This window comes from Oncorhynchus nerka, unplaced genomic scaffold (assembly GCF_034236695.1).
Source record: "Oncorhynchus nerka isolate Pitt River unplaced genomic scaffold, Oner_Uvic_2.0 unplaced_scaffold_1183, whole genome shotgun sequence".
In the NCBI taxonomy this organism is placed as follows: domain Eukaryota; kingdom Metazoa; phylum Chordata; class Actinopteri; order Salmoniformes; family Salmonidae; genus Oncorhynchus; species Oncorhynchus nerka.
Genome location: NW_027040148.1, coordinates 21,979 through 36,098, shown reverse-complemented (window position 1 = coordinate 36,098; position 14,120 = coordinate 21,979). Strand labels below are relative to the sequence as shown.

The 14,120-nt window shown below is 46.8% G+C and overlaps 1 protein-coding gene across 4 annotated transcripts; it reads left to right on the top strand.

Annotated features, from left to right (window-relative positions):
• Nucleotides 1-4: 4 nt before the first annotated feature.
• On the top strand, nucleotides 5-12,347 carry dscc1 (DNA replication and sister chromatid cohesion 1). 4 transcript variants are annotated; one of them, XM_065015980.1, is made up of 9 exons: nucleotides 5-411; nucleotides 1,598-1,769; nucleotides 8,341-8,475; nucleotides 9,453-9,543; nucleotides 9,723-9,861; nucleotides 10,234-10,286; nucleotides 10,782-10,936; nucleotides 11,736-11,884; nucleotides 12,138-12,347. In XM_065015980.1, the coding sequence occupies exons 1-9, from the start codon at nucleotides 239-241 to the stop codon at nucleotides 12,247-12,249; spliced, it is 1,179 nt and encodes a 392-aa protein (XP_064872052.1). In that variant the 5' UTR covers nucleotides 5-238; the 3' UTR covers nucleotides 12,250-12,347. The 4 variants fall into 4 exon arrangements, with proteins under 4 accessions (XP_064872052.1, XP_064872050.1, XP_064872053.1 ...); XM_065015978.1 differs by having other exon boundaries at nucleotides 8,341-8,577; XM_065015981.1 differs by lacking the exon at nucleotides 12,138-12,347 and having other exon boundaries at nucleotides 8,341-8,577; nucleotides 11,694-11,825.
• The last annotated feature ends 1,773 nt before the right edge of the window (nucleotides 12,348-14,120 follow it).

Here is a 14,120-nt window from a genome sequence, read left to right as displayed (position 1 = left end):
TTTCAGCACCGTGCACCCACGTCGGGTGAACTCGACCTGCTGCGGGGACATAAATCGACTGTACCGTAGGAGGGCCAACACTTTCATTGGCCTATGCCGCCGTCAATCAAATATGCCTTCGTACTTCCGGTATATATTGCGGGAAAGTTAATCTAGCGAGAAACACATTTAGTTGGAGTACACTACAAAATAGGCTATTTCTCATTCAATTTAAAGTTAGCTCGTATATTAGAACCATATGTCGAGAACATTAGAAGAGGTGCAGGCGACCATACAAATCGCCAAACTAAAAGAGAATGATTTGCAGAACACAATTCACTGTTTGACTTTTGGAGAAAGCGTCTCGTCCGGAGACTACTGCCTGATGGAACTGGATGACACGCTTTGTAAACACATAGAAGCAGGAAAGAGGTAAAGTATCTGCATAGTTACAATGTAGATAATTCAACATAAATACACAGTTAAGAGATTAAACACAGTTACGTTAATAGAAATGTGGCGGTGGGTTGTCTCTCCTAAACATTCGCAGGTGACTGGTTGGTTTACGCGAGATTGTGTTCTGGGTTCACAGATTACGTGTATGTAGTGTGCGTTGGCAACCCACCTGGACTGTTACCGGATGTCTGCAGGCATTTGCTCCAACACACCTGATTCTATGATTGAGCTTCTCCATCAGGACCTTGATAAACTGAATCAGGTGTGTTGGACTGAAACACACCTGATTCAGGTTTGAGGAGTCTACCGTTACTCCGTTAGTCCAAGGACCTTACATGTCCTGTTTTAAAGGGCAAATTGGCCCCGGAAGCCAAAAACGGCCAAATACTCAAACTAAACGTGAATCGATTCACACTTGCAGTACAGTTATAGAAACATAAATCACTCTACTTTTCATATCACATTAAAAAAATTATTCCACAAAAACCGTACTGCAAGAGATGCGGGTTAATGTATAGACTGAGCGTCATGTCTCTTATTTAAACTCCTCCTTCAGAATACCCCTTCATCCAATGACTCTGATGTGTGATCAAATCAAATCAAATTTATTTATATAGCCCTTCGTACATCAGCTGATATCTCAAAGTGCTGTACAGAAACCCAGCCTAAAACCCCAAACAGCAAACAATGCAGGTGTAAAAGCACGGTGGCTAGGAAAAACTCCCTAGAAAGGCCAAAACCTAGGAAGAAACCTAGAGAGGAACCAGGCTATGTGGGGTGGCCAGTCCTCTTCTGGCTGTGCCGGGTAGAGATTATAACAGAACATGACCAAGATGTTCAAATGTTCATAAATGACCAGCATGGTCGAATAATAATAAGGCAGAACAGTGTAATGAGTAATGTAATATAGTTGTAATGTGTAACAGATGTAATGGAACTGAGTGTGATGGTCAAGGGCCACCCACCTACTACCTCTATAGGAGGAGGGTTGTCCAGCCCTGGTGAAAACAAGTCATCCAGCTGTTGCCGCGTTCTCTACACGTCAACGTTAAAAACAGTCTGTTTAATATTGACGTGTAGAGAGACTGTTTTAACGTTGAGTCTCTCTACACGTCAACGATCTCCACAATCTCTCTCCCTTATCCTTGTTCTCTACCTGCAGCCTGGTTATCAGAGGAGACCAGGATGAGAGAGCTGTCCTGTGCAGTGAAGACAAGACTTATGACCTGAAGATAGCTGACACCTCAAACCTCCTGCTGTTAGTGCCTGGCTGCCTGACTCCAGATCAGCTGACTACTGACAACCAGGCCAGCTCTCAGCTGGTCCATGCACAGGTAGGAGTCTTATCAACTATCTGAACACCATGAATGTTTCTTGTGTGACAGCCATTTAGAAAACCACTGATCTGTTATTGAATGTCTGTACAGTAGATATTACGTTAACATGCTGACACACGCACACTAAATAGCTATAGACATTCTAACAGTGAGGTCATTGTGACGTATTAAATGTTTTTCTAATGCACTGTGTTCACCTACATTAGTGGTTCCCAAACTTTTTATAGTCCCCGTACCCCTTCAAACATTCAACCTCCAGCTGTACCCCCTCTAGCACCAGGGTCAGCACACTCTCAAATGTTGTTTTTTTGCCATCATTGTAAGCCTGCCACACACACACACTATACGGTACCTTTATTAAGCATAAGAATGAGTGAGTTTGTCACAACCCGGCTCGTTGGAAGTGACAAAGAGCTCTTATAGGACCACGGCACAAATAATAATAATCAATCATTTTGCTCTTTATTTAACCATCTTACATATAAAAAATTATTTGTTTATCGTAAATTGAGAATAACTCACCACAGGTTAATGAGAAGGGTGTGCTTGACAGGATGCACATAACTATGCAATGTTGGGTTGTATTGGAGAGAGTCTCAGTCTTAAATCATTTACCACACACAGTCTGTGCCTGTATTTAGTTGTCATGCTAGTGAGGGCAGAGAATCTACTCTCACATAGGTACGTGGTTGCAAATTCATCTTAAGGTAGGACTGCCTTATTATTATTCGACCATGCTGGTCATTTATGAACATTTGAACATCTTGGCCATGTTCTGTTATAATCTCCACCCGGCACAGCCAGAAGAGGACTGGCCACCCCTCATAGCCTGGTTCCTCTCTAGGTTTATAATCTCCACCCAGCACAGCCAGAAGAGGACTGGCCACCCCACATAGCCTGGTTCCTCTCTAGGTTTATAATCTCGACCCGGCACAGCCAGAAGAGGACTGGCCACCCCACATAGCCTGGTTCCTCTCTAGGTTTATAATCTCCACCCGGCACAGCCAGAAGAGGACTGGCCACCCCACATAGCCTGGTTCCTCTCTAGGTTTCTTCCTAGGTTTTGGCCTTTCTAGGGAGTTTTTCCTAGCCACCGTGCTTCTACACCTGCATTGCTTGCTGTTTGGGGTTTTAGGCTGGGTTTCTGTACAGCACTTTGAGATATCAGCTGATGTACGAAGGGCCATATAAATACATTTGATTTGATTTGATCAGTGTCTTAACAGCTCGATTTGCCAAGGCAAGATGCTCTGAGTGCAGCCCGATCCAGATATCTGGCTGTGGCTTCTGATTTAAATAGAATTTATTCACAGAACCGCTTGTTGCAATTTATGAGGCTCTCTTGTTCAGATATGGGTAAGTGGACTGGCAGCAGGGCATGGAAGGGATAACGAATCCAGTTGTTTGTTTCTGGAAAGTACCTGTGTAATTGCACACCCAGCTCGCACATTTGACATTGTCCGTAAACGTGAGTTAATTTGCACATAAAAAATCATACAATGATGGAAAGACCTGTGTGTTGTCCTTGTTCCAACTTCTTAATCATAGCATCAATTTTGTTCTGCACATTGAATATAGTTGCAAAGAGTCCCTGTAGTCCTACATTCAGATCAGTCAGGTGAGAAGAAACATCACCCAGATAGACCAGTCGTGTGAGAAACTCATTATCATGCAGGTGGTCAGACAAGTGAACATTATGGTCAGTAAAGAACTTGAAGCTCGTCTCTCAATTCAAAGAAACGTGTCAATACTTTGCCCCTTGATAACCAGAGCACTTCTGTATGTTATAAAAGCGTTACATGGTCGCTGTCCAGATCATTTGCATAATGCAGAAAATACAAGAGTTCAGGGGCCTTGCTTTAACCAAGTTACCCATTTTCACTGTAGAGTCCAAAACATCTTTCAAGCTGTCAGGCATTCCCTTGGTAGCAAGAGCCTCTCGGTGGATGCTGCAGTGAACCCAAGAGCCTCTAGGTGGATGCTGCAGTGAACCCAAGAGCCTCTAGGTGGATGCTGCAGTGAACCCAAGAGCCTCTAGGTGGATGCTGCAGTGAACCCAAGAGCTTCTAGGTGGATGCTGCAGTGTACCCAAGAGCCTCTAGGTGGATGCTGCAGTGTACCCAAGAGCCTCTCTGTGGATGCTGCAGTGAACCCAAGAGCCTCTCTGTGGATGCTGCAGTGAACCCAAGAGCCTCTCTGTGGATGCTGCAGTGAACCCAAGAGCCTCTCTGTGGATGCTGCAGTGAACCCAAGAGCCTCTCTGTGGATGCTGCAGTGAACCCAAGAGCCTCTCTGTGGATGCTGCAGTGAACCCAAGAGCCTCTCTGTGGATGCTGCAGTGAACCCAAGAGCCTCTCTGTGGATGCTGCAGTGAACCCAAGAGCCTCTCTGTGGATGCTGCAGTGAACCCAAGAGCCTCTCTGTGGATGCTGCAGTGAACCCAAGAGCCTCTCTGTGGATGCTGCAGTGAACCCAAGAGCCTCTCTGTGGATGCTGCAGTGAACCCAAGAGCCTCTCGGTGGATGCTGCAGTGAACCCAAGAGCCTCTCGGTGGATGCTGCAGTGAACCCAAGAGCCTCTCGGTGGATGCTGCAGTGAACCCAAGAGCCTCTCGGTGGATGCTGCAGTGGACCCAAGAGCCTCTCTGTGGATGCTGCAGTGAACCCAAGAGCCTCTCTGTGGATGCTGCAGTGAACCCAAGAGCCTCTCTGTGGATGCTGCAGTGAACCCAAGAGCCTCTCTGTGGATGCTGCAGTGTACCCAAGAGCCTCTCTGTGGATGCTGCAGTGGACCCAAGAGCCTCTCTGTGGATGCTGCAGTGGACCCAAGAGCCTCTCTGTGGATGCTGCAGTGAACCCAAGAGCCTCTCTGTGGATGCTGCAGTGGACCCAAGAGCCTCTCTGTGGATGCTGCAGTGGACCCAAGAGCCTCTCTGTGGATGCTGCAGTGGACCCAAGAGCCTCTCTGTGGATGCTGCAGTGGACCCAAGAGCCTCTCTGTGGATGCTGCAGTGGACCCAAGAGCCTCTCTGTGGATGCTGCAGTGGACCCAAGAGCCTCTCTGTGGATGCTGCAGTGGACCCAAGAGCCTCTCTGTGGATGCTGCAGTGGACCCAAGAGCCTCTCTGTGGATGCTGCAGTGGACCCAAGAGCCTCTCTGTGGATGCTGCAGTGGACCCAAGAGCCTCTCTGTGGATGCTGCAGTGGACCCAAGAGCCTCTCTGTGGATGCTGCAGTGGACCCAAGAGCCTCTCGGTGGATGCTGCAGTGAACCTAAGTGGCGTCGGGAGCAGCTGCTTGTACACGCGTTACCACTCCACTATGTCTCCCTGTCATGGCTTTTGCACAGATTTTTTTTTTTAAATTTTACCTTTATTTAACTAGGCAAGTCAGTTAAGAACAAATTCTTATGACGGCCTAGGAACAGTGGGTTAACTGCCTGTTCAGGGGCAGAACGACAGATTTGTACCTTGTCAGCTCGGGGATTTGAACTTGCAGCCTTGGTTACCCAACACTCTAACCACTAGGATACCTGCAGTGGACCCTAGACCCTCTCTGACCCAAGAGCCCCAGATGCAACACATCTTGACCACCAAAGTCCATTTGATGTCACTAAGCTGTCCAGCACTTTAAAAATATCCTCTCCTGTTGTCCTGGTTTGCAGAAGAGGATGTCTTCCTTAATTGACCCCCGATAAACGTAACGGACATATACCAGGAGCTGTGTCAGGCCCTGTTGACTCATCCAGCTGTAACATACATATACCAGGAGCTGTGTCAGGCCCTGTTGACTCATCCAGCTGTAACAGACATATACCAGGAGCTGTGCCAGGCCTGTCTGTTGACTCATCCAGCTGTAACAGACATATACCAGGAGCTGTGAGCTGTTGACTCATGCAGTGAACAGTGCTCAGGCCCTGTTGACTCATCCAGCTGTAACAGACATATACCAGGAGCTGTGCCAGAACAAATGTCTGTTGACTCATCCAGCTGTAACAGACATATACCAGGAGCTGTGCCAGGCCTGTGACTCATCCAGCTGTAACAGACATATACCAGAGCTGTGCCAGGGCCATGTCTGTTGACTCATCCAGCTGTAACAGACATATACCAGGAGCTGTGCCAGGCCCTGTTGACTCATCCAGCTGTAACAGACATATACCAGGAGCTGTGCCAGGCCCCTGTTGACTCATCCAGCTGTAACAGACATATACCAGAGGCTGTGCCAGGCCCTGTTGACTCATCCAGCTGTAACAGACATATACCAGGAGCTGTGCCAGGCCCTGTCTGTTGACTCATCCAGCTGTAACAGACATATACCAGGAGCTGTGCCAGGCCATGTCTGTTGACTCATCCAGCTGTAACAGACATATACCAGGAGCTGTGCCAGGCCCTGTTGACTCATCCAGCTGTAACAGACATATACCAGGAGCTGTGCCAGGCCCTGTCTGTTGACTCATCCAGCTGTAACAGACATATACCAGGAGCTGTGCCAGGCCCTGTCTGTTGACTCATCCAGCTGTAACAGACATATACCAGGAGCTGTGCCAGGCCCTGTCTGTTGACTCATCCAGCTGTAACAGACATATACCAGGAGCTGTGCCAGGCCCTGTCTGTTGACTCATCCAGCTGTAACAGACATATACCAGGAGCTGTGCCAGGCCTGTTGACTCATCCAGCTGTAACAGACATATACCAGGAGCTGTGCCAGGCCATGTCTGTTGACTCATCCAGCTGTAACAGACATATACCAGGAGCTGTGCCAGGCCATGTCTGTTGACTCATCCAGCTGTAACAGACATATACCAGGAGCTGTGCCAGGCCCGCGACGTCTGTTGACTCATCCAGCTGTAACAGACATATACCAGGAGCTGTGCCAGGCCACGTCTGTTGACTCATCCAGCTGTAACAGACATATACCAGGAGCTGTGCCAGGCCTGTTGACTCATCCAGCTGTAACAGACATATACCAGGAGCTGTGCCAGGCCCTGTCTGTTGACTCATCCAGCTGTAACAGACATATACCAGGAGCTGTGCCAGGCCCTGTCTGTTGACTCATCCAGCTGTAACAGACATATACCAGGAGCTGTGCCAGGCCCTGTCTGTTGACTCATCCAGCTGTAACATACATATACCAGGAGCTGTGCCAGGCCCTGTCTGTTGACTCATCCAGCTGTAACAGACATATACCAGGAGCTGTGCCAGGCCACGTCTGTTGACTCATCCAGCTGTAACAGACATATACCAGGAGCTGTGCCAGGCCACGTCTGTTGACTCATCCAGCTGTAACAGACATATACCAGGAGCTGTGCCAGGGCCTGTTGACTCATCCAGCTGTAACAGACATATACCAGGAGCTGTGCCAGGCCACGTCTGTTGACTCATCCAGCTGTAACAGACATATACCAGGAGCTGTGCCAGGCCACGTCTGTTGACTCATCCAGCTGTAACAGACATATACCAGGAGCTGTGCCAGGCCACGTCTGTTGACTCATCCAGCTGTAACAGACATATACCAGGAGCTGTGCCAGGCAGGCCTGTTGACTCATCCAGCTGTAACAGACATATACCAGGAGCTGTGCCAGGCCTGTTGACTCATCCAGCTGTAACAGACATATACCAGGAGCTGTGCCAGGCCTGTTGACTCATCCAGCTGTAACAGACATATACCAGGAGCTGTGCCAGGCCAGGCCTGTTGACTCATCCAGCTGTAACAGACATATACCAGGAGCTGTGCCAGGCCTGTTGACTCATCCAGCTGTAACAGACATATACCAGGAGCTGTGCCAGGCCAGGTCTGTTGACTCATCCAGCTGTAACAGACATATACCAGGAGCTGTGCCAGGCCTGTTGACTCATCCAGCTGTACCGTATAGAAGTCACTGGCTCGTATGCGAAGCAGTAATTGTTTCAAAACATCTGCCATGTCACTGATTTTCTCATGAAACAGTGTTTGATGAAGTCATTGTCTGTATAGTTCTTTGGGCCTTTTCCACCCAGCATTGTCCCAGCCATATATGTGGCAGCAGGAATAATGGAAGTCCTCCACTATATGATGGGTCTTGTCTGTCCTAGCTACTCAGTAGCTCACCATGTAAGACTCTTCTAGCCCCTTCTTATTAATGGTAACTCTTGCTTTTATACATGTCTAACTACTCAAAAGTCGTCTTTATTCTCGCTCAATAAACTCCCGCGGCTTATTTTTCAAATTGTCATGTTTAGTTTCTAAATGTCTAGCGCAAGCGTGACTGTTTTGCGCGAGAGAGTAACGGTTAATGTGATTGGATGTTAATGGTTTGACTAGGCTTCCTGTATTTGACATTGTGTTGTTATTTCGCGGCACACTAGATGGTTTAATTTAACGGCATTGCTCGTTGGGGGGAGGGGGGGGTACGCTCGTTACCCCAGTTTGGGAATACCTGACCCACATCATTCAATGTTATCAACACTGTACGACTTTCCCCAAATGTTACACACCAATAATGCTCTCCAGTACCTACAGAATGTTGCCGTGTGAAATAATATGCTGAAATGTATTCAGGACCTAAGAAATGACCCTTTTCCCAACAGATTTGGGGCTTTTCTAACAGTTACTGGGAGTTGAGAAAGCGCCATCCCAAACTAAAGAAGCTGAAGAGACTTCTGATGGAGAATCCGTACGAGGGCCCAGTTATCAGTGGGCAGGAGGATGTCACTGAGGGGAAGGTACTTATTAACTCTACTAGATTATATCCAGAGAGACTTCTGATGGAGAATCCGTACGAGGGCCCAGGTATCAGTGGGCAGGAGGATGTCACTGAGGGGAAGGTAACTCTACTAGATTATATCCAGAGAGACTCCCAGTCCATTCTTAAGGTAGGACTGTCACATTCATAGTCGGTACAACTTTTCCTCAATCAAGCAACTATCAGCGAAGTTGGTGCCGCTAAGAAAAGACACGTAGGAAAGGCCAGTACTAAGAAAAGACACGTAGGAAAGGCCAGTACTAAGAAAAGACACGTAGGAAAGGCCAGTACTAAGAAAAGACACGTAGGAAAGGCCAGTACTAAGAAAAGACACGTAGGAAAGGCCAGTACACGCTGGAACATCATCTCTAATGTACACGGAGTAAATGTCTGCCGCTACGCTACCGTTCTCTGTTTTTACAACCTTTCCTTTTGGTGGTCCCGTGTGGCTCAGTTGGTAGAACATGGACCTTCCAACGCCAGAGTTGTGGGTTCCATTCCCACGAGAGACCAGTACCAAAACAAAGTATGGCAATTTATGCACTCAGTACTGTAAGTCGCTCTGGATAAGAGTCTGCTAAATGACTAAAATGTAACTATGGGAGACCTGCTTGATAAAGCGTTTCCTTTTGGCAGTACACTATGAGAGACCTGCTTGATAAAACGTTTCCTTTTGGCAGTACACTAAGGGAGACCTGCTTGATAAAACGTTTCCTTTTGGCAGTACACTAAGGGAGACCTACTTGATAAAACGTTTCCTTTTTTAAGGGAGACCCTGGCAGTACACTATGGGAGACCTGCTTGATAAAACGTTTCCTTTTGGAAGTACACTATGGAGACCTGCTTGATAAAACGTTTCCTTTTGGCAGTACACTAAGGGAGACCTGCTTGATAAAACGTTTCCTTTTGGCAGTACACTAAGGGAGACCTGCTTGATAAAACGTTTCCTTTTGGCAGTACACTATGGGAGACCTGCTTGAAAGAATCCAAGCAAGTGAGGAGGAACTGGAGGCCCAACTACAGACTATTCATGCCTGTGAGGTCAACGGTAAGAATGATTCTCAAATCTTCCAAATGTTTATTTTCTCACACTTTTTTTTCCCCCATTTAGATATGTGATCTACTGTATGTGGTTTGTGTCTATATACATGCTGGCCTTGGTGTGTCCACATGTATGAGGTGTTTGTCCTGTGCTCTTTTCACATGTTCCTCTCTTGTGTATTCTAGGCTACTGGAGGCTGTTGGATTTTGACTATGAGATGAAGCTACTGGGTCACATCACTCAGCTGGTGGACTCTGAGTCCTGGTCCTTCAGTAAAGTCCCTCTTCGTGTCAGTCTGGAGGAGTTAGGACGTCTGGAGCCACAGTAGGTGCAGTTAGGCAACGTTACGGCTGTCCCCTAGGGCGGCGCACAATTGGCCCAGTGTCGTCCCGGTTTGGCCGGTGTAGGCCGTCATTTTAATAAGAATTTATTGTTAACTGACTTGCCTAGTTAAATAAAATGATAAAGAGGAGAGTAGTTTGATGTAATACTTAGTCATCATGTTGTCAGCTCTGTCAAAGGCCACATTTGACTAAAGGCTCAGGACAACAAACATCTTTAGAATGTGCATTGAACTGAAGTGTGCGGAAGCTCTCTGTTGCATGTAATTGTCATGACAACATTAAAAATGGTGTGTGTGTGGTAGGGAACTAATGTATTTGTTTAATACTCATCCAAACCCCTTCTCCTTCCCAGGGAGATGATCGAGCAGAGCTTGAACTGTTATGGAAGGCGCTACACGGACAACGGTGAGTCAGAAAGTACTGTACGTTTTTAATGTTTTGGTGTGTTGTAGAGTTAAACACAGCCCAACTACCTCTTCCCTCATGCTTTGGTGTGCTGTAGAGTGACACACAGCCAACTACCTCTTCCCTCATGTTTTGGTGTGTTGTAGAGTGGCACACAGCCCAACTACCTCTTCCCTCATGTTTTGGTGTGTTGTAGAGTGGCACACAGCCCAACTACCTCTTCCCTCATGCTTTGGTGTGTTGTAGAGTGACACACAGCCCAACTACCTCTTCCCTCATGTTTTGGTGTGCTGTAGAGTGACACACAGCCAACTACCTCTTCCCTCATGTTTTGGTGTGCTGTAGAGTGACACACAGCCAACTACCTCTTCCCTCATGTTTTGGTGTGCTGTAGAGTGACACACAGCCAACTACCTCTTCCCTCGTGCACTATTTTGGCTCTTCACAGCTATTTAATTGATATTAAACAGAAATGAAAATGTCGTAATTTTTCAGATGAGGTGTTCTTTGCGCTGAACGAGGACAAGGTGTGCAGAGCCACAGCTCAGATGCTGCTGCAGAACGCAGCGAAGTTCCACCTGGCAGAGTTCCAGGAGGTGTGGCAGCAAAGTGTCCCAGACGGCATGGGCACTAGACTGGACCAGCTGAAGGTGAGGATGGGGCCAGACTGGCAGCTCACAGAGGGATGGGCACTAGACTGGACCAGCTGAAGGTGAGGATGGGGCCAGACTGGCAGCTCACAGAGGGATGGGCACTAGACTGGACCAGCTGAAGGTGAGGATGGGGCCAGACTGGCAGCTCACAGAGGGATGGGCACTAGACTGGACCAGCTGAAGGTGAGGACTGGGGTCAGACTGGCAGCTCAGAGGGATGGGCACTAGACTGGACCAGCTGAAGGTGAGGACTGGGGTCAGACTGGCAGCTCACAGACGGATGGGCACTAGACTGGACCAGCTGAAGGTGAGGATGGGGCCAGACTGGCAGCTCAGAGGGATGGGCACTAGACTGGACCAGCTGAAGGTGAGGATGGGGTCAGACTGGCAGCTTACAGAGGGCCAGTTTTCCAGATTGAACCTGGTCCAGAAAGTGTAGGTGTAGTGCTTTAAAATGAGGGATTTCGTGGCCAGTTTGAGGTTAGGATGTTTTTCTGCACACAGATTATGCATGTATGAACTACACATGGACACATCCAGCCCAACTCGGGAGGTTGATAAAATACTTACTAGTTAAAGTTCCAGAGCATGTCTTTAACCAACACTGTTTTTTTACATGTGGACTATTCTCAGATTCTACAGCAAAATATCTCATAATGGATGTTTAGGTTTTTAGGCCATTATACAGCAGGTTTTATTTTAGCCTTGAAATATGGTAATTACACATTTTTAAAGACGTGATGATTGTTGGCAGACATGATTACAGGATTATCCAGATGGTTATGGGTTTCTATAGAGTCTAGCCCTTGTGGACCGCAGCTCCAAACCAGAGACCATATCTCTGCTGAGAGTGGAAGACCTTCCCGAGGACACACTGGAGAGATTCACCCATCTCTTCACCATCAGACAGAAGTGGACCGAGGAGGACATCACCCCTTACATACAGTGAGTAAAACTGAGCATCAGAATGACCGTTGTCTCTGTGCTGTACCATAATGACTATTAGAGATTTTGACTTGTGTGCCAGATGTTTGTGGTGCCAGACACAGCCAGGTGGTGTCAGACGCAGCCAGGTGGTGTCAGACGCAGCCAGGTGGTGTCAGACGCAGCCAGGGGTGTTGGTCTAACTGTCTTGTTTTATCTGGAAAGCTCTCTTGTGTTAACAACGATTGAACCTCAATGATTTATTGTCATGCAGGGACTTGTGTGGAGAAAAGCAAACAACTGGAGCTCTTCTTACCAAATACGCTCGTTTGTCCACGCAAAACGGAATGAAAGTCTTCAATTCAAGAAGGCTAGTGGCAACATGAAGACGATTGGATATCTTAATTGACGAGCAAAGTTGTATGGAATCAGTGTATTGTTGTATTTGTTAAAATGTTATAATAAAAATCTAATGTTTTTGTAATTATGACCTACTTTGTGTTTTTTCCTCCCACCTATACTATATCTTATGCTTTATTCCTAATACCACAGTCACAATTTGATCATTTAGGGACCTCCAGTGGCAAGAGGCAGAAGGGCAGTGACAAGCCTTTCAAATAAAATGTGTTTAAATTTCTAAAACAACACACAAATTATCCAACCCAATATTTTACTGTTGGAAACAAGGTTAGGATCAAATATAAACCAAAAAGCGCCATAAATGATTCTCCTAAATATAATAAATTGTGCTGGAGGGGGTCGAAGGTTGGTCAAAAGGCCACACCTGTCAGGTTATCTTGGCAAAGGAGAAATGCTCACTGAGAGGAATGTAAACAAATGTGTGCACAATTGAGAGAAATAAGTTTTTTTTCTGCGTATGGAACATTTCTGGGATCTTTCATTTCAGCTCATGAAATGGGACCAACATTTCATATGTTGCGTTTATATTTTTGTAAAGTATTCAGACCCCTGGACTTTTTTCACATTTTGTTACACATTATTTTAAAATGGTTTAAATAAAAAAAATCCTCCGCTATCTACACACAATACCCCATAATGACAAAGTAAAGGTTTTGTTGAAGTTTTATCAAATGTATTAAATAGAACTGAAATACCTTTTAAGTATTTTCAGACTTTTTGCTATGAGACTTGAAATTGAACTCTGGTGCATCCTGTTTCCATTGTTCCTCGATGTTTTTACAACTTGATTGGAGTTACCGGTGCTAAGTTCAATTGATTGGACATGATTTGGAAAGGCACACAGCTGTCTATATAAAGGTCCCACAGTTGATAGTGCATGTCAGAGCAAAAACCAAGCCATCCGGTCAAAGGATTTGCCAATAGAGCTCTGAGACAGGATTGTGTTGAGGCACAGATCTGGGGAAAGGTACCAAACATCTGCAGCATTGAAGGTCTCCAAGAACACAGTGGCCTCCATCATTCTTAAATGGAAGCTGTTTGGAACCACCAAGACTCATCCTAGAGCTGGATGCCTGGCCAAACTGAGAAATCGGGGGAGAAGGGCCTTGGTCGTGGAGGTGACCAACAACCCGATGGTCACTTTGACAGAGCTCTGAAGGTAATCTGTAGAGATGGGAGAAACTTTTAGAAGGACAACCATCTCTGCAGCTCTCCACCAATCAGCCCTTCATGGTAGAGTTGCCAGAAGGAAGCCACTCCTCAGTAAAAGGCATATGACAGCCAGCTTGGAGTTTGCCGAAAGGCAAACTATCAGACCATGAGAAACCAGATTCTCTGGTCTGATGAAACCAAGACTGAACTTTGGCCAGAATGCCAAGCATCACGTCTGGAGGAACCCTGGCACCATCCCTACGGTGAATCATGGTGGTGGCAGCATCAGGCTGTGGGGATGTTTTTCAGCAGCAGGGACTGGGATCAAGGCAAAGATGAACGGAGCAAAGTACAGAGAGATCCTTGATGAAAACCTGCTCAGGACCTCCGACTGGGGCGGCTGTTCACCTTCCAATGCAGGAGTGGCTTCTGGACAAGTGTCCGAATGTCCTTGAGTGGGCCAGTCAGAACCCGATCGAACATCTCTGGAGAGACCTGAAAATAGCTGTGCAGCAACGCTCCCCATCCAGAGCTTGAGAGGATCTCCATAGAAGAATGGGAGAAACGCTTCTAGCGTTACACCCAAGAAGACTCGATGCTGTAATCTCTGCCAAAGGTGCTTCAACAAAGTACTGAGTAAAGGGTCTGAATACTTATGTAAATGTGATCAGTTTTACATTTTTAA